We start from the raw sequence: 27,929 nt of genomic DNA, 5'->3' as shown, positions 1-27,929 counted from the left end.
TGTGTAGTTCTGTGCCCAGCACTGGCCTGCCCCTTGGTTGGGGGTCAATGTGGTTGGCATGCTAGTCCCCCAAGAGCCAGCAGATGCCTGGGCATTGCTCAGCACCCTGGGCTGGGCTGGCTTTGGACAAGATGGACTCTGCAGCAGTTGCTGCTGGGAAACAGGTAGGAGCGGGGACAGTGGCACACAGGGGAACACTCAGCAGGCTGCACTTACTTCTGCTCAGCATGACCCTCTTCTGCACACAGCACCATGGGAGCAAACAGAAACGACACAGGGAGTGGTTGAGACGACCTGCAGAACTGACTGGGAAGTGAGAGGCAGCAGCCTCCTCATGGGGGAAAATAAGATGGGTTGGACCCTGGCTGAATGCTCCACCTCAGAACCCTCCTGGCAGGCAGCCCAGGGGCTCAGACCTTGTGCTCACGTGAGCAAGGGAACCCATGCCTTCTCTGGCACTCAGAGAAGGAAGACTTCCTGACCACGGCTCACAGCTATTTCCCTAACTCGGCTTTGGGCTTGGGAATGAGTCAATGTTCCCAGTGGACAAGGCCAACCTGCCCAGCCTAGGGCTTTCTCAAGTTTACCACACAACATGGCAGTTAGTGCAGCAGCTAACAGCAGGGATATAGTCCTGGCCACCGTTTGGGGCCTGAGGTGCCCCACCCAGCACAGCGATTGCTGAGTAGAGTTGGACTAGCAATGATGGCTAGCTTGCCGGCCCGCTCTGAGCCTTCTGGGTAGCCTGCCTCCTTCCTGGTGAATCACTCTGTCATGACTCACTGGATCCTCCCGCGTGCGCACAGATCATTATGTTGCTAGGCAACGGCCGGGCTGCTGGGCGGCATACACAGAAGTCTGTTACCCTGATTTAGAATAGATACACACTCACAAACACCCGCCTCTGGGAGGATCATCTCTCGCCTGCTTTTAAAATCAAATTCATTTTTTTAAAAATGCGAGAATTAAAAAAACAAAACAAATCCAGCTGCTGGCGGACACGCGTCACCTGTCTTCCCTGGCGGGAACTGATGAGCTGGGAGGCAAATGGGCAACAACATTTACACTGTGGTTACGGATTCAGTTGGGACCTGAGCAGCAGTGTGGCCAGCACCAGTGTTAGGGTTTAGAACCCTTTGGACATGGACCCTCAGCCGCAGGCTCGCCTCTGTAAGAACCATTTACTCCTAAACCACTTGTCTCCTCTCCTTCCTTTCCTCCTTCTGCATTTCCCATCTTTTGGTGACTTGAAATAAGAGTCTCACTGTTGACCCAGGTTGGTTTAGAACTTGTAGCAATCCCCCTGCCGCAGCCTCCCTAGTACTGGTATCAGAAGTGTAGAGAACCACGTCAGGCAGCAGACTGCTTTCTCGTGAAGCTGCTCTGCCTTTCCAGGCTCCTACAAATGGGTCGTGGGGCTTGCGCTGTAGGAGCAGCACCCTGGTCTCTCCCTGGGACTGTTCTAGTGTTTGCTCAAGTTTCAGAAGCTGGGACCCCTCAGCACCCCTCATCCTGGACCCGGCTCTCTCCAGGTCTTAGGGTATGGTCCAGAACTGGCGTACAATGGTAACAGCAGAAGGACCGGCTGTGGCCACCGTGCTAGCTTCCTGCCTCGGAAGCTGCCTCGGTCTCCACATCGCTCTCAGCGTTCCCACTTCGCTCACAAGTTGCTAGGTTAGAAAGGTGCCTACTTCCAGGAGAAACTGTCTACCTGTGACAGACTCTTGTCAAAGGAGGGATAAGATCAAGAGAGAACACCTGAGGGGACTGGCGAGATGGCTCGGTGGTTTAGAGCCCTGGCTGCTCTTATAGAGGAGGACCCAGCTTCAATTCCCAGCCAATCCATTCCCTCCACCCCCGCCCACGGTTCAACCATCAGTCATTCTAGTTCCAGAGGACCCAGTGCCCTCTTCTGGACTCCACTAGGTGTACATGGTGCACATACACACAAGCAGACAAAACAACTGTTACACATAAAAATAGGTAAGTACTTTCTAGAAAGGAGACCTGCTATTCAATGGTCAAGGGAAGGAACTGTCAGAGCTGTCACCTCAGCATGTGGACTGTGGCAGAGTGCCAGGCGGTCCCCGCAGCAGCATACCCTCTAGTTTCGGTTGGTGATGGAGGCACCTAAGCTGCCTGACAGTGCAGAGAGCTTGAGATGCCATGGAACAGGAACCTGAGCTCTGGGGCCAGCTGGGCACGGCAGTTTAATCATCCATAAAGATCAGTTTCAGAACCGAGAGGCTGGATCATACAGGCGAGCAAGCTGAGAGCCAGGGGACACTGCCAGAGGCAGGAGATGCTGCAGTTCAGGGACCTAGGAGTTCAGGACAGCAGGGGTTGAGTGAAGCCCCGTAGGCTCCTGAACACTGCCTTCCCAGGGATCTTGGGGACCCGGACTTCCTTAGTACCATTGTTTTCCTCCCAAGCCCCTGTGTGCTTCAGCAAGATGGAGGCCAAAGTGCTGGCTAGAAGTGTGACCACACCCTCAGAAGGAGCTGTGGGGATCCCTCCAGCACTCACTACCCCGAGATCTAGGGAGGGTGAACATAAGCCGAGTCTGTCCATGGATGCTGGAAGAGAACAGGTTTTACCCTGCTTTCTAACGACAGCCAGAGGAGGACGCTCCTATGTCCCATATCATAGCCAGTTCGACCTGGGTCTGTGCTTACAGGCGGGCAGCCTGGTCTAGTTCTTCATCTCCAAGGCACCTCTCCTCTTCAGCATGTGTATTTCAGGTCACTCAGAAGCATCCTCCCCATGTCCACATGCAGGCAGCCTCGGGGATTTCAAAGACACCGGAGTCCAGTTCTGGTAAGCCCTGGTCAGTCTCTGCATAGTTTCTACCCCCTGGATCCAATCCTGTGTCGTCGCAGCCTCTCACTCCTTGCCTCATGGCTGGGCTCGGACTTGCCTGCAGGGGGAGTCCCTTCCAGCCCAGCTTCACACTGTCCACCCGCTGTGTTCAGGGTGCTGTGCTTCCGGGGTTTCTGTACAGCGGGCTCCTTGTATTTCAAGTCATTGGAAATCACTTCCTCGGAGAACCGGCTCCTTTCTGCACAGGGGCGCTCTATCTTGACGGAGTATCCTTTTCCCTCTGGGGCACTTACCACATTGCCGTCCGGTCTCACTTCGTATTTGCCATTTCTAACCTCAAGAACTTGGCACTCCCCCCAAAAGGGGCAAAGACTGCGCTTTTCAATGGCACCACATGGCGCCTGGTACCTTGGGCCATCAACAGAGGCTGGCAGGGTGAATGACGATGACCACAGTTGCCAATTGTGGAGGGCCATGGTGTCCTCTGTGGTGATGTCCTCTTGTCTCTTTCTTGGGTTGGGTACTGGGCTACAGACAGTGGCTGCTAGTGGCTTATTGAACTCCCTATCATGGCTGGGCACTGGTCTCACGCTGCTTTAACCAGGACAACTAAGTGCTCTGCCTAGATCCACAAAGCAACAAGAATGTCACTCGGGCCTGCCACCTCCACTGTGGGCAGATACGTCAGCAGATACATTAGACAGGAGGCCTCTGAAAGTCAGAAGCTCTGTCTAGCTAAGGAACATCCCAGGGTTCCCATGATGCCTTATGTATCTACCCACAGGGGCTGAGGCAGACACCACACAGCCATGTCCTCTGAGTTCTAGGCTCTTGGGGAGGGCAGAGCTGCTGAGCAGTGGGCTCCATATTGGAGCACAGCCAGTACAGGAGGAGCCTGTGGACAGTGGGGAAAGAGTGATTTTAGATCCATCAGCTTCCTTCCTTCGTTCTGGTCTGACTCGAACTATGAGATTGCTTCAGGATCAGGCCTGTGGCTACAACTGCCCCACGGCTTCGCTCCATGGATTTTTTAGGTAGGCCCAGGAGGTGTTTCTGATAAAGAAAATCCCCTTTCAACATATTTGTAATTAATTTTGTAATTCCACATTGCCCTGATTTGGGGGTCGGGCTAGAAACCTTGACTATACTAAAGTTAGATCCCTTACACCCAAGGAAGCCAGTGCCAGGCCATCTAACGTTTGCCCCTCCCTGGACCCTGTCCCGGCGCTGGCGTAAGTTGAGTTTCTCAGAGCTCATAAGAGACTCCAGCAGCGAAAGGAACATTATTTCAAAGGCGAAATGAATTCAGCAAAACTCCTCTCACATGGTGGAACCACTGAGGAACAGAGCTGGCTCTTCTTTGGTGAACAAAGTCACCATTGAGGAAACAGGGTCTCTCTGCCTTAGCGTGTGTCACTTCAGACGACATGGCCAGTTAGTTTTTACTTTCCCTCAAACCCTCATTTCTTTTTTCCTCAGTAGTAATTCCCTCCATTGGATTTTGAACCTCATTTTGCTCAGGATAATTCAGGACTCTCTCTCATTTTGTTTTTGAGACAGGGTTTCTTTGTGTAACACCGGCTGTCCTGGAACTAGCTTTGTAGACCAGGCTGGCCTTGAATTCACAGAAATCCGCCTGCCTCTGCCTCCCAAGTGCTGGGATTAAAGGTGTGCGCCACCACCACCTGGCTCAGAACTCCCAACTTTTATAAGCATTTACAAGTGGTGGCAAGATGCCTGCGTCGAGTGAACGCAGTTGTCATCCTGGTCCCGACAGTGAAGGCAACAGAGTTGTTTGAGCAATGTGAGCAGGTGGCCAATGCACCTGAGATGAGGCAGAACTTGGACCGCTAACTGCCACATGGGATGCATTGGTGGGTCTGTGAACTACCTGTGGTCCCGTGTCTTGCTGTTGCAGCTGATATCCCAGTGCCCTGTGTGTGTGCCCAACCTGGTGCAGTCCTTAGATCTGAAAAGGAGGGTTGGGGGTATGTGTTTCCTCTACTGCTTGAGGTCAGCCACTGTCATCTCTCCCCTCAGCAGCAGGAGAGTTCCAGGTCCAACAGATGCTCCTGTCTTCTTGGGAGCTCAGTCTTACAGATGGTCTTCAGTGGCCCTGTCTCTGGAGTCAATCCCCATTGTCATCTTAGGAGTAGTAACTTCCCACAGAGTCCTCTTGACTGTGCTTCACGGCTCTTATGTGGAACCCATGTGACAGAATGCCTGGTGTTTGAAGGTCTTGGCTAAAGTCCTTGCTGTGAGAAGCTTGGGTTATGAACAAATTGTCTGGGTGGTGGCAGTGCTGCCCACTGGGACTGTGCTGGTGATGGTCTCTCTGAGCTTACCCTGACCTGGCAACCAGGAATCCCAGCACCCAGTGGAGGGTAAGACTCCCTCCACTCGGAGCCACCAGAGATTGTCTAAGCAGGAAAACAAGGGACAGGGGATCACCTGCGGCCATTCAGAATGACCCCGTGAATGAGGCCAGTAGACAAGCTCGGCAATCCTGACATGGGATCCCCCTCGCCAGTGAGCTCTGCAGTCCTGAACTCAGTTCCCTCTCAGCTTCTCTTCTGCTGAAGATGGCTGTAAAAGGGGGGCAAGAGAGGCTGCGAGTCTGTCCCAAGTCAGCTACCTGCTTAGCCTCTCTGAAGAACGGACTTACTGCCCAGGACCCTGCTGCCCAGATGTCATAAACACCACCCCGGGGCTTGCAAACGTTTCACAAGGGGATGGACAACAAGGGGTTGCGCGGCACGGTCAAAGGGCGAAACACGCACATTTTAGAGACGTCAGAATATAACTTGCAGTTGTGTATGTAGTTACATCCACCAGAAGTGACGGGTTTCTGCAGATGTCCTCTAGCTAGCAGGGAGCCATGGGAGCATGCTTTTGCACACCACCTGTAGCGGGTGTCCTGGCAACGGGCGGCGGCATCCACACACTTCTTTACATCGACCAATCAGCATTTCTCAGAGGAGTAAAGCAGGCATCCAAGTCATTCACTTACAAACACACAGAAAGGTAAGAGAGAGAACCGTGGCTCACAGCCCAAACCTCAAGACTCAAATGCAGTGTGATGTTCCTGATTAATGGGCTTGGTTGTTTGAATCAGACGCCTGCCCAGCGGGAGAATAAGGAAAGACTTCATTAGTCAAAACTATGAAACCCGAGCTCAGCCATCAGTCGGAGCAGCTGAGAAGCACAAGGACGCGAACAACATCATGCATGTACACACACGGAAACAAAAACAAGAGAGCCATGGAGAGGGTGGAGTTTTCAGGGCTGCTGGGTACTATCCCAAAGCTTCATATAGTCAAGGGGTTGTTCTAGAACCTTCTGGTTGGTTGTAGAAAGAATGAGTTTATTCTACTCCCATGCCAGGGAAGGTAGCCTGTTAAACCCTACACGATGCTGAAAATGGCCCATTGGGCCCAACTGGCAATGAACCCTTTGGGATGTCACCCTGGGTAGGGTGATGCAGCCATGCAGCAGGTGTTCATCCTCAGCAAATGACCCAGCTCTTCCCCCAGTCCAGTCCTCAAACTAGTGATTGAGGAAGAGGGAATGACAGACGCATGTTCAGACACCTGGCTACACCACCCACCCTCTGGCCACCTCTGGTCACCAGTTTGGGTTTTAATGAATCTCTGCCTGCCTTCAAGATGGTCCCGGCAAAAGGCTGGAAGGAACGGAACAGAGACCTGAGCTTCCTTCTGGAAGCGACCATGGGCCTGGCCCAGTGCAATCTGGCGTCTTTATGTGTCTGTGTGTCATAGGCTGTATGACAGCCACGGTCTTGGCTCTGCTGTAGTCCGGTGACAGGATGGTGACAGGAAGGTTACAGCCTAATAGGTGTAGCAGAGACCACGATGGTCCCCTCTTCTCGATTGCATTGGTGGCTCTCCAGTTGTTTTGCTTGGCCAGTGCTGGACCACACATGCCCAAGCTGACTGTGAACTTACCTTGGAGCGAGGTTGGCTGACTTGGCTCCCACGGGCAGTTCCAGCCCTTCCCCGGGCTTGATGGACTTCCCTCTGTTCATCTGCTGCAGAATGGAGTTTAGCTCACTGATGACATTTGCCTTTGGGCCTGAGAGAATTGGGCTTTTGACCTCTGTGACATCACCCCACAACTTGGAGGTCCTTGGCTGGATGACTTTCGCCATACTGGCCTGGGCACTGCCCGGTGGGGGCGGGGGTGCGGGTGGGGGGATCACGAAGCCATCTGTGTCCTCTTCCGGGAGCGTGTCTTGGTAAAGTGCGTTGCTTTTGTGCACAATGGGCTTCATTTTTGGCTTTGGAGGTACTGGGGGTTTGTCAACCACAAAGGCTTGCCCGTCTGCATAGACTGTACAGGTATCCATGCTCTCCCCGCCCTCTGAGGACAGTGTGGAGATACTGGACACTGTGGAGATGGTGCTGGTTGTCTCGAGATGGTGGTCACTGCTACTCCGGCTGTCCACCTCCTCGATCCCGGAGTCGGTGACGGCGTCAAAGCTTTCAGGGGGTGGCAGGAATGAGGAAGGCAGACAGTTTGAAATGCCCGTTGGCTTCTTACTGTCTGTAGAGTTGGCTGGCTGCCTGGAGTTCAACGAAGGGGGCTGAGGGGTGTCATTTTTCTTCTGCTTGACCAAGTCAGCAAGAGCGGGAACTGAAGCTGCCCGGTCATCAGGAATATCAAAACTATTTGCAAATTCCAGGGGAGGAGGCAACGGTTCTGTGAAAAGGAAGTCCTCATCCAAGTCCACGGACGCCAGAGGGGGAGGGGGGATGCGGAATGGCAGAATCACTGCCTCTTCCACGGAGCCCGCTGCCACAATGGTCCTGCCGGGCGCAGCGGCGGGCTCCGGGGCAGCGGAGATCTGTAAAGCACCTTCGGTTTTGGGAACGCCTTCTGGCACTGTGGAGGGTGAGTGGTCTGGCTTTATATCCACATCCTCTCTGTCCTCCTCTTCCTCCAGGGGTGGCCCTGCTGTGGGGATGTCCACCGTGTGCACCATCAGCAGGCCGGCTGACTTCTGCTGGGCCGTATCCACGATGTTGATCAGCATGTTCTTCTTATCGTCACTCCTCCGGTCCTTGCTCAGGTCTGTCTCGTACTTGTTCTCTGTCTCTTGCCGTCGCAGGGGACCCCGGGTGTTCTGCCTGGTGACTGGAGGAAAGCCGGACTCCACACTGGGCCGCATTTTGGTATCGATGTAGAGAGGCTTGTTGAGGTCAGCCTTGGGGGCCTCCCCCTTGTGCCCCTGCTGAGACTCCTGCATGGCTCGATCCCTGGCAGAGAGTGCCAGGGCCAGTGGGGAGCTGGGGTCGAGCAGCCGCCCTGTGAGTGGGTGCACGTAATTCTCAGGGCTGGCTGGGCTGCCACTCTTGAGAGGAGCTGCTAGGCCACTCTCAGGCCCCTTGGCTTTGGATGTGGAACTCAGGGGTCCCCCGGTATCCCCCGGAGTACCAGCCTCACCACCACCTAGGAAGTGGTTCTCCAGCTCCCTGGGTGCTGTCCCAGGGGTAGGCGATAGTGGCTGTTCCGTTCCATCCTCGTCACCAAACCCACCCTCCTCAGGGAAGTTGGAGGGCCGTATCCGGGGAGCAGGTAGCCCCAGACCCACATCCTCATCTCCCAGGTCTGTGGAGAGGAAGGCCGGGGAATTCCTCCTGGCTTCCAGACGCTTCTCCCGGTCACGCACAGCCCCAGCAATGGCGGCAGCGAAGGGACTGCTGACAGTGAGGCTGTCGTCTGGCCTCAGCTGGCCAGGCTCGGTGGCCTGGGGGTCGATCTCCATGCTGCTGCCCTGGCTGCTCTTGCCGCTGCTGCTGGTGGAGGGTTCCTTGACGATGATGGTTGGGATGGGGATGGAGCATGTCTTCTCAGGGCTGTCCTCCACGTTGGACTGCTTCACCAGCATGCCCTTCCGCCTGGCTGGCTTGGCAGGGACGTAGACGGCCTTGCTGGCTATCTTCCCCACCTCTGAGTATGGGTTCTCAGGCATCTGTCCCCGCTTGGTGCGGAAGGTGGCCTGTGGGGCGGGGCTGCGGCTGTAGACATCTTCAGAGTCCAGGGAGAATCGGTCCAGCTCTCTCCTGTAGAACATCCCCTTTTCCCTCATCATGGTGGCCACAGTATCAGACCTGGTCGCTGGTGGCACCTTGGCGACGGGGTTCTGATTGAATGCAGGCTTAATTGTCCCATAGACTCTTGGAGTCGGGGACTTGGGGCAGTTGTACGTGGTGGGGGAAGGTGGAGGGGGAGACGGGGGCACAGACTGCGGTGGAGGGGGTATGTCCTCAGAAGTGTCCGGCATGGACAGGCTTCGGGTGAACTTCAGCATCGGGGGAGCCAGAAACTGCCGCTCTTCCTCTGTTATCCCTGTAAGCAGAAAACATGTTTTTAAGTCGGGCAATCTCAAAGCCCAATGGAGGCCCCAGGACTGTGTAACACACTGTGTCTTCACACATCACAGACTGAGACAGTAGACAGTTGTTAGACAGCACAGCACAGCCAGGACGCTGGGGTTAGTTACACACCCTCTAGGAGCCGGAACCAGAAAGAGAGGTGTTTGGTGTGGTGAACAAATCTAGGGATTTGCTTTTCTGGGGGCACACCATGGAGTCTGGGGTGAGGCTGTGTGTACCCTCAGGTCGAGCTCTGGCCATGTGAACCCAAAGATGTGGCTGCGTGTGTGTCCATAGAGGTGCTGGTGCAGGAGGCATCTGTCTCTCTCAGGCCTGGTGAGGGCTCCCACGGACTGAGACTCTTATCCGACTCTGAGAGGCCATGTGAGTGGCATAAAGGTCAGGGCTGCTGGCCCTCTTGCCCAGTTACCAGGCGGATCTGCCACTCGTCTAGAACAGCCCACTACCTAGTGGCGGCCCATGTGTGCTACTAAAAGGTGCTACTGTTCTTGTGTGGTCTTCTCCAAGGGGACAATGACCAGTTTTGTCACCTGATTCCTCTGGGCCACACAGAGGGCTTTGTGTATGTTGAACTCCTCAGCCCTCAGCAGGTGGCTGGCACAAAAGAAAGGCCATTCTGGCAAGGGCTGTCCCTGTGAGGGGAGGGAGTCTTGGTTCTCCACTTGGTCTTGGCCCACAGTAGCTGCAGGATACTGATCCATCAGCACGCCAGTGGCCCAGCTCCACAGAAGCACTGCAGTGGGCCTGTAGGACCTCTGGAGAGTTGTGGTTGGCTGTCATGGAAAAGCAGAACTGTGTTCTGAGGCCTGACTGGCGAAAGTGTGTGAACGTGACCATGAGCAGGGATGTGGCTGAAGCCATGGCACAGCCTGGGTTTGCTCTGGGAGTATTAGCTGGGGTGAAAGTAGGCTCCAGCACTGCCTAAAACACAGAGACAGAAGCAGCACACACAGCGGCAGACGCCAAGGATGGGTTCTCACACAGGGGCATGCAGGTTTTCAGAGGCAACAAAATGAATTACTTGAAATTAAAAAAAAATTCCCAGGACAAACTACAGTCACTTATTCCATGAGAACTTCCATTTGATAAGGGTATTCCAAATTGAACATACTCCTGTGGGAGGCTAATTTGCCATCTCAGAGGTCTGTTGCTGAAGGAGATATCTGTGAACCATATACTGTGAGTCACCTGAAGGTGACATTCCCAAGGAGTAATAATTTAAGAATACCCCTTATAAAGTAAACCAGGATACATTCAAGTTACAGATTCCAAACTGGGGGTTCACTGACCTGATAGAAAGATTCTGCTGTCTGACAGGAGGAAATCAACTGTTATTAGCCAGAAAGATCCAGAAATACAACAAGGTGTGCGTACAGCTATGCCCGGCCCAGAGGGGTGGGCGAGCCACCCAAGCTGCAGACGCCACCATGGTCATTATCACCTAGATGCCGCCTCCTGCCTCCTCCTCTGACTAAAAACAGACATGCCATGCCTCTGGCAGCATCGTCAGGAGGAGCTTCTGGAACACACAGAGCTTATGTTTCTGGCAGTGCCCTGGTGAGGCTGGAGGTTGCAAACCCCCCTCTCTTTATGTGGCAAGGCTCCACTGTGTCCAGCAGTAGCCTTGGCTTCCAGAAAGTTCACGTGGTACGGACCACACTGGAGTTTTTTTCTGTCTCGAGGGGTCAGGTTTACCTTGCCCTGTCCGAGCCAATGAGGGAAACGGGATGTTAGCGAGGAAGGCAAGCTGCTTTCTTACACAAAGCGGTTCATACCTGACCCAGCCACCCGGAGAAGTACGTCCCTTGAGCTCTATGAAACATTGACTGGAGGGGTCTGCCCGCCTTGCCCGCCCTCCATCCTGCTCCCCCAAGTGCTTAGATTAGAGAAAACACCGTTAAAGGAAGGTTTTATACCCCACCAAGTTCAAGGGGCTGCCTGGTGGGAGAGAGGCTGGGCACCTGCCCCCTGGTAGGCAGGCCTGGTGGGGAATGGTTAGGGTCTAGGTGCCAAGGCAACCAATGGGCCAGGAGTCAGGAGCCCAGAACTCCTGAGGAGCTGAGGGCTGCAATTGAAAGCTTAGGGGCAACGTCTTCGGGTGGGGGTCACACTTCTTACCTATCGATTTCTGCCTTCGCATCGTACCTCGAGGGAGGCCCAGAAATGGGCCTTTCGGGCTCCCAGGGACCGTGGGCGTCATTACAGCAATCCCTTGGCGCTCGTACACGGACTGCAAACAAGAGAACCAGGTGAGGTACATCCCTGGGAGCCCCCCACCCATACTGACAGGACCAGAAATGACAGAAAGCTCTGGGAGCAGTAGGCATCAATCACCATTGGCTTCCTCAGGCCACGCCCTCCCACACTCCATTTGGCTCCTGTGCATATGACACCAGCATGCCCAGCTCTAGGCAGCCACACTTTGCTGAGACAGCATCTACCAGGCCAGTCGGCAAAGAAGCTCAGGGCCAGGATGGCTGGCCCATGGGGAAAACAGTGTGGTAGGCAGTGGGGTCTGATCCAGGCCAAACCCTGGGTCCTCATGTCCTCATGGCTTTGGTCAAGTCCTCAGCTGGGATCCTGTTTCCTCTTCTAGCTACAGTGGGTGTGGTCAGGTGACAGGGCCTGTGCAGAAGAGTAAGATGCCTGACCTGTCACCCAGGAAGAACTATAAGTGACCCCGGAATGTGTCACAAAGACGCCTGCAGGTGGCCTCTCAGAGAGCACACTCTGCCTCCTCACGGCTGCTACACCTATGCTGTGTGTCCTGCCAGTCTGAGAGAGATCGCCAGTTATGCCCCACAGGCCTGGGAGGGATTTGGGAAAGTTCAGGCCCTAAGGCGCACTAGGAACATGTTTGGGGGAACTCTGTCAGGCTCATCTGGGCTTCAGAGCCTGTACTCTAGAGCCTGAGGCTGGGGAGGTAGGATATTGGCCCCTGGGAGGCCAGAGGAACGTGTCCCAGGGGCTGTCAGGGTGGAGAGTGGCTAGGTTGAAGGATGGGGCACCACCTATGGGACTTTGAGAGGGAAGAGGACTGAAGTGAACATTTGAATTTCAGTAATATCTATTTTATTGCATATAAAACTCTTACCAAATTCATGGCAACTGTGGGTGTTATTGTCTGAAAGGGCTGGATTAAACCAAGCTAATCTGAAAGTGAGTCAAAGAAAATACCCAGCTATATGGTGGGACAGTCAGTGTCCATACCTAGCAATGGACGGTGATGGTGACTAGAAACCAGAGGGAGGCATCAAGGGGTACGAAGCCCTCACCTTTGCCCAGACTCAGCCCTGGCTCGTGAGAAACTTGTCACCTCGTTTCTGGGAGTGCCTTTTACTTGGGGTGGGCAAGCATAGCAGCAGCAGCTGCTGTGAGCTGGCATCCAGTGCTTCCCATGGACTCAATGACGTCCAGCACACCAAGCAGCTTCCCTTCTAAGGATGCTGTCAACCCAGTTCAGAGCATGCGCTAAGCATATGTACAGAGGACCAGTGTGTGGGGCTCTAGGTAGGCAACTGTCTGAGGAACACTTCCACAGCCTCTATGACTGTGGTCTCTTGATTGGGCATATGGAGGACACCCTCAAGGTCTGGGGCTCTGTGGATAAACCCAGGCCAAAATGGCATGCAGGAGTGGTGAGCTTTGCACTTTAGCCTGGTCACTGCAGATCTGTGTTGAACCAGAGTGCTCGCCCCTGGAAATGGGCTTTGGACCTATGCAGAGAGGGTGTTGAAGTTCAGCTGCTGAATTGGCCTGCCCCATGCATGTTGAGCCCTCTGACTGCCCACCAGCCAGGCCAGCCCAAACCCTACCCAGTCCCACTGGCTCACGTTCACATCAGAGGCTGCTGGGAAGCACCGGCTAGTGGGCCGCTGCTTGATGGTCGCCACCCTCGATTCTATGGCCACATTCTCTGCAGTCCTGGAGGGCTTGGAGGCTGGCACTATCTCTTCGGGTTTATCTAGAAGACAAAGCAAGGGTGGGAGTGGCTTAGTCTCACGGCATTTTGGGGAGTTGGTAGGCTTAGCTAGGAGAATGCAGGCACGCAGCCACTGTGTCTGGAACAGCGGGCAGGCTGTGGCGTGGGGAGGAAGCATGCATCTCTCCCCACTCCACACATCCCACTAGGGCACCACCACGCATCCCAGACCTCACCTGCCTGAGGTGTGTACACTGGACAAAGACAATGGGAGACCTCAGCATCTCAGCCTTCCCCTATGGAGACCACTATACCACCCAGGACCTGTGACTTGCCATCTTCAGATCCGACAAATGGGGTTTGTTATTGATGGTATCATGTTAATTTTGGAATTACTATTATTATTTCGAGCCAGAGTCTCATTATTTAGTTCAGGATGGCCTTGAACTTTTGTTTCTCCTATGCAAGTCTTCTGAGGGTTGAGACTACAGGCCTGTGTCACCAGGTATGTGACACACACACACACACACACACACACACACACACACACACACTCATAAATGTGGTCCTTTTCATAACTAAACACAGTTTCCAAGGCAAGCAACCTGCACCAAGGCTGGGATGTTGACTGTGTTTAGTAAGCCAGATATGATGGCAGAGACCCCAGACATCATCACCCACAGATGAGCCTGTGCTGCATAGGGAACTTTCATATCTCCTCATGCTAGAACATCCCCAGTTCTAGAAAACGAAAACCAAAGCTTAAGGAGTCCTGGAAAGTGAAAAAGATATAAAAAAGAAAAAAAAAACAACTTGAAAATGAAAGCTCATTCTAGCATGACCCTGACAACTGAGGTCCCGAAACTAGGCACAAGGCTTTGTCTAGGTCACCAGAACACAGGGACCCCATTCCCTGAGACCCACAGTCAGTGGCCCCCAGCCTCCCAGAGGCACTTGAGGAAAAGGCCCCAGCTGTCCCAGGCTGTGTTTTCTGCAAGATGCCCTGGGCCAGGATGAAGTTGATGGGGAATCATGCTTGCGGGCACCTCCCATATTGGATCCTTTCTGAGGTACACGGAATGCTAGCTTCTAGATTATTCGTTGTACAAGCTGAGTCCTATAGGCAAGCTCTCCCATTCTGGGTCTGATATGACTGCCTGTTCAGTGAACACAGGGTGACAAAACTACCAAGTCATCCGGGGTGCTACTTGGCAATGGTGTGTTGGAGAAGCTGACCCTCTGGCTGAGTCCCCAGAGCCACGGTAGCGCTCAGTGTCCAGTGCAAAGTCATGTTTTCTAAGAAGGCAGGCCAGAACCAAAATCCCTTGAGGAGGACTCCAGAGGAAGTGGGTGTGCTGGGGTTGGGGGCAATGGAAGTATCCACCATAGCCCGACATCCTGAGAAGACCGCTAATTCCAGACCAGTATTGATTCTAGCAGTCCAGATGATGTCTGCAGTCCACATGTGGCCCATGCCAGGTCCTGCACAGCCTTGGAGCCTTTCCACATGTGTAAAGAGCTTAAAGAAGGACGAAGACTGTAGGAGACCGCAGGCCTGCAGACTCACACAGTCTCAGGTGCTGTGTCTCTTCATAGCTGACTCTGATACCTGGGCCCACAGGCTTCTCTGGTCATGGGCCTCTGCCCCTCAGGGATTGGTCAGGCAACTGCTTGGCTCCTGTCTCCACTGGCAGTGAGGACATTTGCAGCTCCAATCACCCACCTTAAATCAAAGCGTCACCCTCACCCCCTGGGCCTGCCTATTCCTGCTGGAGTGTCTGTCACCCGTGGTGTGTCTGCTTACCACCTTGCACACCGGCAGACTGCTTTCCACCACGTGCTATAGGCCATGTCCGCCTGACTCTCTGTTGTCTTCCTCCAGGACTCCAGGTTGGCTTTTATGGCCGGGACAGAACTCATTTCTGTGTAGTCCCCACGGCCCACCTGCCAGCTGGGCGGATACTTGTGTGGCCGGCTTTGGTGAGCTAACCAGGACACACTGGCCTGTCTTGATCCGCGCTCCCACACGATATGCCAGATCGCTCAGTATGGGTCATTTGGCTTAGCTTCAGCTGAGGTGAATCCCACAGTCTGTTCTTTCAAGGATCTCCCTAGCACTGGAGAGCCATGTCCCACCACCGCAGTGGGTGCTGGCAGGGAACGCTGATGTCATTCTAGAAGTCCCCTCCTCTCCTTTGGGGTGTTTGCGCTGAACCTGCTCCTGCTGTCCACAGAGGTTGAGCCTGGAACGTGGGGCACGCGGAGGCCACTGAATTACAAGTGGAGTGACTCTTGGTGTTTGATGTGGAGCGCTCTGGACACCTGCAAGAATCCAGCCACCTCCAGCCTGCGCACAAACCTCGAAAAGCGAAGGTCCTCTCCTGGCTGGCTCACCCTGTAAGCGCTTGCCTAGGACTGCCAAGCAGAGGTGTGGGTGAGATTCAGAAAGCTCCTGGTTTTCCTGCCCAAAAGATCTGGCCTTAGTGGAACTCAATAGCTGGTGGTAGCAGCTGGGCAAGGGAACATTGTGGGCCTCAAGAACCCTTGGAACATCAGATGCAAGATGCACAGGGCCACAGTACTGCTAGTAAGGTCCTGGGTACAGACTCAGTAAGGGGAGGTAGTTGACCAGAGTCTGCCATGTAGGGTCTGGGTACATGGAGAACATAGGACATGAAAGGAACACACTCGTGCTCAAGAGTCTCGGAGTCACAAATAATCTTCCTGGCAGGGGCCGGCAGTGTGTGTGAGTTCACTGGTGGCACGTGGGGTCTCTTGTCTGACACATGAATGCTTGTGGCATCTCCACATGCCAAGCAGGAGTGGGCTGTGCAGGTCCTCGGATGAGCGTCTCCCGTGATGGTCCTGACCCTGTGGGGCTTTGAGGCGTCATCCCGGTCCACACAGCTGTAGCAAGAGCCGTGTCTTTCACTGAGAACACAGTTGGGGGGTGCTCCTGTAGGGGTCACCGGAGTCATCCGCCTCACTTAGCTGACTGGGCAGGCTTGTGGAGTCAGTAACATGACAGTGCTGGTGTGGTTGTGTCTTGGGGTACACCCCCGGGAACCTTGAATGTTGGCCTGGTCTCGAGCACTGCCTCTCCCATCAGCCTTAGGAACTGCTTTATGAACTTCTCCGACCCCGATCTTCTAGCATTAGTGCCATTGGTGTGAGTCAGGTGACAGACGGGTTTTCATCTTGTTCCTAAGATTTCTTGACCAACGGGAACTATAGACTTGACCACACAGGTTCCATCTTTGAGATCTTATTGACAGGAACTAAAGGTGGCTGGCTCCTGAGGACACGCCTTAATTTCCAAAGCCCAGAACTGGAGTTGTATAGATGGCTGAGGAGGCCAGGCCCTCGCAGGGCCAACATGAGGTCCTGGTGACTGGATAACACATGAAAGTCATCATGGTATGCAAAACAGTTCAGCCGTGAGCCGAGTTCTCAGTCTCAAAGCAAGTTTGAGGTCTCTCACAAGGCAGGTATGTCACCCACAGTCTGTAAGTTGTAGACTTCCAGGACCAGAGAGAGAGAGAGGTAACTAATTTGTCAGGCTCCCTGAGGAGCCTATAGCCACATTTCTTAACAATACCTGCCTGCCCTGTGCATCATGGTATCTCCCAGCCTGTGGGTTTACCTGGGCCACAGGCAGCCCCAAAAGTTGCAGGAGGAAGCACTGGAGGGCATGTCTAGTGACCTCAACTTGGGGCACCTGCTGCTTTTCATGTGACAGTTGACCAGATGTCATGACTCTGTGGAAAGAAGTCTTAACGTACTGGGGTGGGAAAACAACCCAAGGCCAAAGGCAAAGCAAGAGCTGGAAGCAGTCTAGGCTGCAGCCCACTGCCGCCTCCCAGGCAGCCAACAGAAGACCTGCTGAGGTCTTCTGTCCCTTGGCCACAAGTGAGGTGATGATGCAGTCAGAGCCCAGAAGTCAATCCCTGGTCAGGGCAGCGACCCAGTTGTCTCTCATGTACAACATAGGATCTTTGTGGAAGACCAAGAGCAGGTGTTCCAGAAGCATCCATGAAGCCAGCAGTGAGATTCATGGGTACTCATAGCAGCTGAGATAACTGGGATTTGTCTATTCCCAATCACCATGCTCTCTTTTTGGTGTCTCAGAGCCAGTGGCCTCTGCTTCCTCTGCAAGGGCAATGTCGCTGTACCCATTTCAGGGTGAGCTAGCACAGGGCAGGCTTCCTCAGCCGCACTGCTATCAGAAGAAAAACCAAAGCATGACACCATCACCCGGGCCACCAGCAGGCTGCCTCCTGTCTGCTCTCCCAGGCAGTAAAGCGTGGGTATGCGGTTTGGGCCCCATGGACTTGTGGACTCCAAGTCTTGGAAGGTCTGTGCGCTTAGTCAGAGGTGACAAGCAAGGTTAGAGGTCATGGTCACACAACCTGTCCCACCACTCACTCTGCCCAGTCTCTACTCTCACCTCAGTTACCCTAGGTTTTTGTGTCTGTGGTGGTTGGACACAGCGATTTTTCCTACCACAGGCTCTAAGGCAAAGGGCTCAGTGAAAACCCAGGGTCTCTAAGCTGATGTGGCCGGTTGGGTGGAGCCAAGGTTGAGGCTGCCTCACTCTATTTGAGAAAGGTCTCATGTAGCTAAGGCCGGTCTGGAACCTAAAATTTTTCTGCCTCTCAGGTCCTTAGTGCTGGGATTACAGGCATGCACTTCGAACTTTCAGCAACCTCCTGGGACCATAAACAACAGATGAAAAGGATGAAGGCTTGTCCTCTCCCTGTTCTGAGGCTGGACATCCATGGTTAGGGTTAGCAGGAGAGAAATTTTGCCTCTGGAGTTCCCAGTACTGCAACACTCGATAGCTGCCTTCTCTCTTCATAGGGCCACCCAGTCAATGGTTACTCTATAGCACACCTAACCTGCTGTGACTTTGTCTTGGCTGCATCAGCAAGACCTCCTTTTTAAGTGTGGCCTTGTTTGTGGTCTTTGTGTGGACAAGGATTTGCAGGGACTGGAGCTACTCTTCAGCTCAGGGTAGCTGGGGAGGCCAGGTTCTTTCAATTTATATAGCCTGCCTGGAGTGTACTCTCATCCAGGTAAGCAGGTCCTCCCAGACAGCCTGGACAGGCATCAAGAGCAACCGAGCCATTGCTGAGTACCCACCCCACTCAGGCTTCATGGGCCCACGTGGTTCCAAGCTTTCATGGCAGGTTCTAGTCTACCAACCAAGTGGAAGCTGGCAGTGGCTGTGGGAGCTGGGTATCCTCAGTTCCTTCTCCCTGGTTGGGCTGTGACCAGTGGTCCCTTTGGCATCTACCTGCCCCCACCTCCTGCTCCAGCCTCAGGTTGGGGCATTTCTTCTCAACTTTCTTTCTCCTTCCTTCCTTCCTTCCTTCCTTCCTTCCTTCCTTCCTTCCTTCCTTCCTTCCTCTGCTTTTCACATGGAAGGCATGTGATCTATCTCTGAGTGAATTCACCTCACGCTGGCCAAAACCTCTGTCCCCAGCTGTTGCAGCACATCTGTGGGAGGTGCCCTTGGATGGGCTTGCTGGACTCAATTTCATCTTTTTGACAATGGGCTTTTCTTCACCAGCTCTGTTGGGGCACCCTGGGCCTTGGGATCCCACAGCGGCATGTGTCTTCTGACAGGCTAGAGCTGGGTCTGGCTTTTGATGGTGGCGGTGGTGCTCATATTATAATAGGACCCCTGAGAAGAAGGGCAGTCTTAGACTGGACATCAGCCACAGCCTTGACCCCAGAGACCCTGCTGGAGTGTCCTGTGCTGCTTGATGTTGTGAAGGCATGGATTGCTGCAAGGATACCTGCTAACCAGCGTGGCTATGATGGCAGCTCCAGGGTGCCTGTCCTGCCCCGAGGCTGACTCTGCTGGATTTAGGCACTCCTGACCCCCGTTGTAAGCATCCAGGCTTCTAGACCCCACCAGGCCTCAGACTGAGTGCACCAACCATTAGGGACCACCCCCAGCCTCATTAGGGACCTTCTTAGCCTTGTGGAATGATGTTTTACGTCTGTATTGTTGGGTCACAGGTCACACCTGGCTCAGTGTTGGGGAATCATGAGCAGTCAGGAGTATATACCTGTGATAGGGTGCTTCTGAGGTGGGCAGGGCTCTGATTTGTGTCATGCCTGTTCCCCACTCAGAAGAGCCTGGGAACAGGCAACTAGAAGGCCCGCACTGCTCCCTCCTTCCCCAGTGGAGGGGAGCTGAGTGTTGGCAGAGGAATGAAGCCTGGGTTCCCTCTTGCCTGCTCCCCTGGCTGCTCAGTACATGTGGGTATCTCTGACCAGCCCCACAGAAGAGGATTCATGGCCTCTGTGGCCAGGCTCCATCGAGGATCCTGGTCACTTCATCAGCATGTTGATGTGGACACAGATGGGGGGACTCACAAATAGGTCGAGGGATCACAGACAGAAGCCGAGCAGACCAGACAGACCAGAACAGCGTACACCCCAGGGAGGGGCCCTTGGGTATGACTCCCAAATAGGGAAGACAACACAGGGCTCACAGCACACTCTGGACTTCACAGGACTGTCACGAGGGGGTTTCTCTTCTACTGGGCAAGAGCATGGGGACAGAGACTTCCCTTACCCTTCTTCTTCCGGACTGAGGCTTGCAAACAGAAAGGGAAGCGCGTGAGCCACCCACGGTGGCGGCGCCCTCCCATAGTGGCCCATACCCGGGGTCTCACTGAGCTCAGTGATTATAGGACACAGGTGAGGGCACTAGTGTAGAGACCACCAGGAGTGAGGGGCAGGAGTCAGAGTGACCACAACTTGTCCTTGGTTGCTCTTTATTCCTTTCCCTGACTGAATCTCCCTTGTGGTGGTGAAGGGGTTTTCTTTCTTTCTTTGCCCCCAGCAATCTCCCAGCACTCCACAGGTGGGACTGAGCTCCACGAGGTGGGACAGGAGGGCAGCTCTGCCTTTAAAAGGATAAGGAGGCCCTGGGAGTTGGAGACCCTGGGAGCTAGAGGAACATGGCAGCAGCCCCTTCGGTAGAGTAGGCTGGCCTTGGCCCATTGTAAGCGGGACAGACATTCGGTCATGGGGACACAATTTGAATGCTCCCAGTGGGATGTCTGAAGGTAAATGATATCAGGGGCATGGCTGGAAGTGGGGGCACTCCAGCTTCCAGGTGGAGAAGCATCTCTGTGTCAGGGTACCCTCTTCTAGAAGGCTGTCAATTGGAGGTGAGCGTCAGATTTGAGTCCCAGAAAGGACAGTGTTGAGCATGAGCAAGGGGATGGGGACTGCTCCATGCTGCTGGGGACCTGCTGTTGGCTGTTAGTGACATCCTGGCAAGACGCCTCTGGGAGCTATTAGCTTTGAACCTGAGTGGTGGCTTCTGTGCTGAGGACCGCCCTCACCGGCACTACCCCTGCTCTTCAAGGGACTGGTGCTTCCCTTACTGTGGCTCTGAGCCACCTCTCTGCAGAGTCCCCTGGGTGACACATAGAATGTGGTCCTTAGCTGCATTGGTGTCATCCCTTTTCTTAATGGCTGATGGCCCCCTGCCCTATCTGCTTCCAAGGGGACAAATGGCCAAGTCTGTTAAATGAGGACCTTTTAGAGTTCTGGGTACGCTGAGACTCTCTGAGGAGTCCCTGAGGGCAGGCCTTCCGTGGCAGGAGCAAGCTGGAGGTCAGGCTGAGGTGGGGTCAGCGAGGGTGCCCAAAGCAGCAGGGATGCTGCTGCAGGGCCAGCGAGGCTGCTTACCTTTGTCCACTAGTGAGAGGCCCAAAAAGTCAAAACAAAACAATGTTAGATAAGCAGAGAGCGTATCAGGCCCACCCCTTTCGAGCCCACCGGAGCCCCCCACTAGAGACGCCAAGCAAAAGGTGAAGCTGTAGGCATGCAGGGGAAGGGGCAGGGACAAGCAAGCCAGCGGGAGGCCGTGCATGAACTGTGTGTCTCTGAGGGCATCAGGGTGAGGTAGCCTTACCGAGTTCCTCCAGCTCTGCCGTCATGGACTTGGAACGCAGTGTAAGGGCCGTAGTTGGAGCCCGCTTTGGAGGTGGGGGAGCTTGATGGGTAGGCAAAGGGAGAGCAGGTGTGAGAACCACCACAAGGCTCCACCCCATCCTATACCCCACCTCATCTATACCCCACCCCATCCTATACCCTACCCCATCCTATACCCTAACCCATCTATACCCCACCCCATCCTATACCCCACCCCATCCTATACCCTAACCCATCTATACCCCACCCTATCCTATACCCCACCCCATCCTATACCCTAACCCATCTATACCCCACCCTATCCCATACCCTACCCTATCCTATATCCTACCCCATCTTATATCTCACCCCATCTATACCCCACCCCATCCTATATCCCACCCCATCCTATACTCCACCCCATCCTATACCCCACCCCATTCCCATACCCTACCCAGTGCCCCTTACTTTTGGACCCATAAAGAATCTGGCAGGCAGTGGCCCTCGAATCTGTGTTGCGGGGGCAGACTGACAGGTGGTTGTGGGGGAATGTCATGGTTGGGCTGCCGAGATTAGTAGCAGCCCTGGGTGCTCAGGATGGAGTAGGGTAGGTACTCTGAGATAGGGAGGGGACTCAGGCTCTGTTCTGTCTGTGTGGATCTGACTGACAGGGCACAGGCAGCAGGGTATATGTGGCATAGCCACTACCTGCCAGGCTGTTACGGCAGGGACACAGGCCTCACTGGAGCTGGGGAAAGAGCCTATTGGTGTTCAGGAAATGTCATTCCCTAACTGCCACTACGGTCTTAGCTGTTTCAAGTCCTCTCTCTCTCTCTCTCTCTCTCTCTCTCTCTCTCTCTCTCTCTCTCTCTCTCTCTCTCTCCCTCTCTCTCTCTCTCTTTTTGAATTTTCGAGACAGGGTTTCTCCGTAGCTTTTGGTTCCTGTCCTGGAACTAGCTCTTGTAGACCAGGCTGGCCATGAACTCACAGAGATCCGCCTGCCTCTGCCTCCCGAGTGCTGGGATTAAAGGCGTGCGCCACCACAGCCCGGCTTTTAAGTTCTCTCTTGTTAGTTAGTGTACCCTGGTGTAACCACCTCTACATCCTCTCCTGGCTGTCCCTGGTACCTCTACATAGCTGCTTTTGGAAAAGCTGGCTAGAAAGATTCCCTTATTCCTCATTTTTTGCTCTTCCAATGGGGCAGGGGCATCTGTCCTGTACTCGGTCCCCCTTGCTGGCCCAGGTGTGGTCACCCTCAGCAGAGGCTCAATGTCATGGCCTTGGTCACAAAATTAAGCGATATGCCATTGCCTTGACACTCAGCTGAAAAGAGACCCGCTCTCTTCCCCTCCCCACTGCAGGGCACCTTGACAGACACACACCTTTCTTTCTGGCAGTATCATCAGGGTCTAGATTCCTGGTCACCGTGACGACCTTAAGGACGAGGTGATTCCCTCCCTGGCGGATCATGTTCACCACCTGCCGGTGGCCCACCTTGACGACATTTTCATTGTTAACCTGCAGGAAGAGAGGCATGGCAGGTCAGCAACACGGAAGAGCAGGCAGGGGTGGAGAGACGTGGGCTGCCAGCACCCTGCAGGAGACTGGAGGGTGGGGTCTTTGGTCTTTGTGGATGAAAATTTGCTTTTGGGAGGTCAGCATGTGTGCTGCTGTGGCTGCAGAGCGCACCACATCGCGAGGGGTGGGAAGCCTCATCTAGCGTCCTCTCCCAGGCCTGGTGGATCCTGCTTAACAGAATTCCCAGGAGCTGTCCAGATCTCCAGGGCTGGGTGCAGCAGCCGCTCTAACCCTTTTACAGCGAAGCAGAAACCTGGTTCCTCTAATTTCTTCTCCTGTGTTTTGGGCCATTGTCTCTGGGCATTATTCCATGCCCAACCCCACCCCACACACTGAGGTGAAAAAAATTGGCTTTACAAAGTATTAAAAGAGTTGACGATTCTGCTCCGGCATTGCAGGGAAGAGGGAATACTGCCCCATTGCTTCTGGGAGAAGGTGTGCACTTGGACCCCAAGGCTGCTTCTATAAGCATAACTCTGAGGCTCAGAAACTCTGGGTTTTCAGAACCAGGCCCTCTCCTCCCATCCCCAGAGAAGAAGCAGACACAGATTCAAGCAGAGGTAGGGCTTGGCCTCAGCCCCTTTGCCAAGCTAAGTCCCACAGCAGACCCCCAGGCCTTGTCCCCAGAAGGAAGTCAAAGCTATATGGATGGGCAGGTTGGAAGCTGGGCACTGTTAACATGCCTGTCCCAGCACGGGACCTTCTCATCATGATCACCAGAGGTCAAATCTTGCTCAAGTGTTGGGCATCATTTTACCCACGGAAATGTAAGAACACAGGCACTTTCCCCCAAATCCCCAAACCTCCACTCTTCCACAGTGACACAGGTGGGAATGCACCCCCAGGCAGCTCCTCAGCTCTGCTGTTTGCTCAGGAGCCATCCAGCCTCCCTGACCTTCTCATCCGCATGGTCTTGGTTCTGTTTGCTTTTGGAGTTCTAGAAGGGGCAGAACGGACCCTGCATATTTCTGCTATCAGGGTGTTCATGGTAAATCTATGCACTCAATTCTGAATCTAGCCCTGGGCTGGGCTCTTGGGGTTCAGCTTTCTGATCATAGCTAGGATTGATACCAAGCATTGACCTGTGGCCACATTCTGTAATGGGAGTAAGTTATGAATGGGACCTGCTGCCAGCCCTCCTGAGCTGGAGGAGACACACTGAGCTGGCACAGCTCAGAGGCAGGCAGCTGTCCTGTTGACCATCTTCCCACAGTCTATTGAGCACAGGTGTGTGCCTATTAGACAGACATGGATGTGAGGGCTGAGCTGGGTAGCTGGGAGCCCTTCACTGCCTTGGACCCAACTTGGGAAAAGTCACTAGAAAGTGCCCTAAGGGCCACAAAGCTGCTGGAGCCTGAAGCACGCAGTCCTGGTGACACACACTTGTCATTAGACAAATTAGGTAAAGGTGCAGAAACTAAATCCCAACCCTCCCAAAGTAGCTGCGCTAGACTGAGGTTACAGGAGTGGAGCTTATGGCTTCACTGGGTGTTCAGGGGTTCCTATGGCTTCACTAGGCATTCAGGGGTTCCTTATGGCTTCACTGGGTGTCCAGGGGTTCCTATGGCTTCACTGGGCATCCAGGGTTTCCTTATGGCTTCTCTGGGTGTTCAGGGGTTCCTATGGCTTCACCAGGCATTCAGGGGTTCCTTATGGCTTCACTGGGTGTCCAGGGGTTCCTATGGCTTCACTGGGCATCCAGGGTTTCCTTATGGCTTCTCTGGGTGTTCAGGGGTTTCTTATGGCTTCTCTGGGTGTTCAGGGGTTCCTTATGGCTTCACTGGGTGTTCAGGGATTCTTTATGGCTTCACTGGGTGTTCAAGGATTCTTTATGGCTTCACTGGGTGTTCAGGGGTTCCTATGGCTTCACTAGGCATTCAGGGGTTCCTTATGGCTTCACTGGGTGTCCAGGGGTTCCTATGGCTTCACTGGGCATCCAGGGTTTCCTTATGGCTTCTCTGGGTGTTCAGGGGTTTCTTATGGCTTCTCTGGGTGTTCAGGGGTTCCTTATGGCTTCACTGGGTGTTCAGGGATTCTTTATGGCTTCACTGGGTGTTCAAGGATTCTTTATGGCTTCACTGGGTGTTCAGGGGTTCCTTATGGCTTCACTGGGCATTCAGGGGTTTCTTATGGCTTCTCTGGGTGTCCAGGGGTTCCTATGGCTTCACTGGGTGTTCAGGGATTCTTTATGGCTTCACTGGGTGTTCAAGGATTCTTTACGGCTTCACTGGGTGTTCAGGGGTTCCTTATGGCTTCAGGGGCTCAGTAAACTTGCCAGGCCCAGTAGGAACAACTGTCACAGCACAGAACAAATCCCTCAAACCATGTGCATGGATCTCACCTCAGAGGTGACTGGAGCCTTTGTGACTTCTAATTAGGGGCTTGTCTCATTACTGTGACAAAACACCTGACCCAGGCAACTTAATGAAGAGAGAGGAAGAGTTTCTTTGGCTCGCAGTTAGTGAGGGCACAGTCCATCACGGTGAGAGAGTCACAGCGGCAGGTGCATGAGGCCCACTGCATTTAGTCAGGGAGTGGAGAGATGAACAGTGGTGTTCAGCTTTCTTTCTCCTTCTTATTTAGTCAGGGGCCCAGCCCATGGGATGGTGCCACCCACGTTCAGGGAGGCTCATCCCTCCTCAGCTGCCCTTATCTAGAAACTCCCTTGGATGTGCCCAGAGGTGTGTGTCCTCTGTGAATCTATATCCTTCAGGCTGAGAGTGCTACCCTCAGAAGTGTTCAGGTCACAAGGGTGACTTATGAATTGATTGATACTTTCTAAAAAGGGCACTGGGAGCTCTCTGGCCTGTCCCCCTATGAGGGACCATCGAGGGCACAGCAGCCTGCAAGCCAGGATTCCCAATGCCTTCCTCTCAGTCTTCCAGTCTCCAGAATAGGGAGAAGACACCCTCCAACTGTGCATGTTATTACAGAATAGCAGCTGAACAGCCTTGGACACACCCAGTAACCAGCTGCACTGTGCCACTGAGGCTGGAACTGGCTACCACCCTTCACTCAAGGCCCTTAGGAATCAGTGCCCTTCCTGCCATCCCTCAGTTACAGGGCTCCGGGCCTGAGGTGGGAAAAGCAGCATCCCTGTCAGCAGCTTTTCTGAGAGTGACCAGTGATGGCTGAAGGGAAGGTGAAAGCCAGGGAAGAAGCTAGTCCCCAAGTCCTGCAGAGGTGACAGAGCAGCCCTGGAACACACTCGCAAGGGCCACTACCGCTATGGAGAGAATGCAGAGAGGAGGGGACAGTGGACAATGCCATCCAGGGAAGGGGAAGGCCTTGCAGGCAAGTCCTGTAGCTCCACCTCCCCCACTTTGTGAGGGTGTTATGGGAGCTTGGGCAACGACGGGCAGCTATATCGCTAAAAAACTTCTTCTCCTGGCACTGGTTCTCCTGACTAGATACCTTGGCAACCATTAACTGTCGGTAAATATCCAGGAAGGGGCGTGGCCCTGTGAGCCCCTCCCTCTAGTGATCCTTAATAGTCTATACATTCTTGATAGGCAGGGAGTCATGAGCCCCTCTCCTCTCCCATGATGGAAAGCAAACGGACCCAGCCTTGGGTAGCCCTTGGAAGGCGCTGCCAGGTCCAGAGGGCAAGGACACATCATGCGCAGAGGACAGTAGGACTCGATAGTGGGGTTTTGCAGGGACGCATGGATGTGGGTCCTGACACTTCCCTAGGAGCTGTCTTTCCAGGCTCCTTCCTTGTCTGCATTGATGTACCGGTGTCCATTCTCCCCCGGGCTTCAGAGAACTGTGTTTCCTTCCTTTCCCGCACTGGGGATGAGAGAGCCTATCTGCAGGAAAACGACAGGAGTGTCCACGCCACTGTCACCTCCACACTGGGGAGTACTGCTGGGTATGTCACTACACAGAACCCCGCCCCAGGCTGGGCTTCAGAGTCACAGAAAGACTGGCTGCTCCAGGTGCAGAGGCACTTGACACGGAGCTCTGGGCTCTGGTGTTTGTCCTGCTGGGTTTCCATCTTGCTTTGGCATGGATTTCCCCACTACACTCCATTTCTCCCCTTTGAAATGGTAATATATATTCTTTATATTACAAATTACATGCTTCCAGCATGTAATTTGCTTTTTGATTTTACAGGGGTTACAGTTAAGAGATTTGCCTTGAGTCTCAGAAGAGGTTTTAGACTTTAAACAGTGAACAGACCACAGGGACTTTTTGAAGTTGGGTTAAATAAATGCATCTTGTATTATGGTATGGCCATGAGCCTGTATGGGGGCCAGGGAGGGGGACGTGGTGGTCTGAGTGAGAAACATCTTTCAGAGATTTGGGCATTTGAATGCTTGGTTCCCAGCTGGTGACACTACTTGGGGAGGTTTAGATGGCGCGGCCTGGCTAGAGGAAGTATGTCACTGGGGTGAGCTTTGAGACTATACAGCTTCATCCCACTTCCACTTTGCTTTGTGCTTGCTGTTGAAGATGTCAGCTCTTAGCACCCCACTTTTGCTGTCCTGCCAGCTGCTGGCTGCCATGTTTCCTGCCATGATGGACTCCTAACTCTTTGACACAGTTAGCCAACGTAAACTCTTCCACGAGTTGCTTTTGGTTATGCACTTAGCCATGAAAAGTAACTAATACTGACAAGGCCGTACCCGAAATGGAGGAACGCTGACCTTGTGCCCCCCTCACTGTGTTCTTCATCCTTCCTCCTCTCTCTCCCTGAAGCCACGAGGGACTGAAATGCTCTCCCTGACTGGCAAAAACAAAAATTAAAGCAAAAATCCAAAACAAACAAACAAACTTTGCATGGATTCTGCCCCAACCTTCACATATTACACAACCCAAATGCCATGGTGCCTAGGGAAGGGCTGGGCAAAGACATATGCACCATTCAATACAGGGACTCCTCACCAAGACCAGCTTCCAAAGACAACAGTCAGAAAAACTCAGGTGTCTCCTGACTGTTGCAGGAGCTCCTTCCACTCCTTCAGCCAATAGCCGCTGAGATACCAGCCCATTGGGGTGTGGTCTCTCTCCCTTTAAAAAAGGGGCCACTTCCCTCTCCTCTCTCTCTTACTTTCTGCTCAGCTCCCGGCGACTAGACTCCCTTTCTGATTGTGCAGAGGGCTGTTGTCTGGGACGGTGATCTGTAAGTTTTTTCCCCTTTAAATAAATAACCATTCTATTAATCATAATTCCAAACTGGTGTGGGATTGTTTGTGACTTATGCCTTCGCCTTCACCTGACTACAGCAGGGACAGAGGAGTCAAAAGTCT

General features: G+C 53.7%; 1 protein-coding gene across 13 annotated transcripts in view; it reads right to left on the bottom strand.

The window, feature by feature from the left end:
* Shank2 (SH3 and multiple ankyrin repeat domains 2) overlaps positions 1–27,929 on the bottom strand; it is a 443,257-nt gene that overhangs the window by 5,792 nt on the left and 409,536 nt on the right. For 4 of the 13 annotated variants that reach the window (XM_075972893.1, XM_075972892.1, XM_075972900.1 and 1 more), the window contains 8 exons: positions 22,482–22,617; positions 21,102–21,181; positions 20,875–20,896; positions 19,748–19,768; positions 13,070–13,200; positions 11,355–11,466; positions 10,526–10,546; positions 6,786–9,189 (listed from right to left, as the gene is read on the bottom strand). In XM_075972893.1, coding sequence (XP_075829008.1) covers positions 6,786–9,189; positions 10,526–10,546; positions 11,355–11,466; positions 13,070–13,200; positions 19,748–19,768; positions 20,875–20,896; positions 21,102–21,181; positions 22,482–22,617 — 2,927 coding nt within the window. Of the gene's footprint in view, positions 1–6,785; positions 9,190–10,525; positions 10,547–11,354; positions 11,467–13,069; positions 13,201–19,747; positions 19,769–20,874; positions 20,897–21,100; positions 21,182–22,481; positions 22,618–27,929 lie in introns of all 13 variants that reach the window. The other 9 variants (XM_075972896.1, XM_075972901.1, XM_075972899.1 and 6 more) reach the window with 7 other exon arrangements.

The sequence above is a fragment of the Microtus pennsylvanicus genome, chromosome 5, assembly GCF_037038515.1.
Source record: "Microtus pennsylvanicus isolate mMicPen1 chromosome 5, mMicPen1.hap1, whole genome shotgun sequence".
Lineage (NCBI taxonomy): Eukaryota > Metazoa > Chordata > Mammalia > Rodentia > Cricetidae > Microtus > Microtus pennsylvanicus.
Note: the sequence above shows the minus strand (reverse complement) of the source record. Positions and strands in the feature narration are given on the sequence as shown.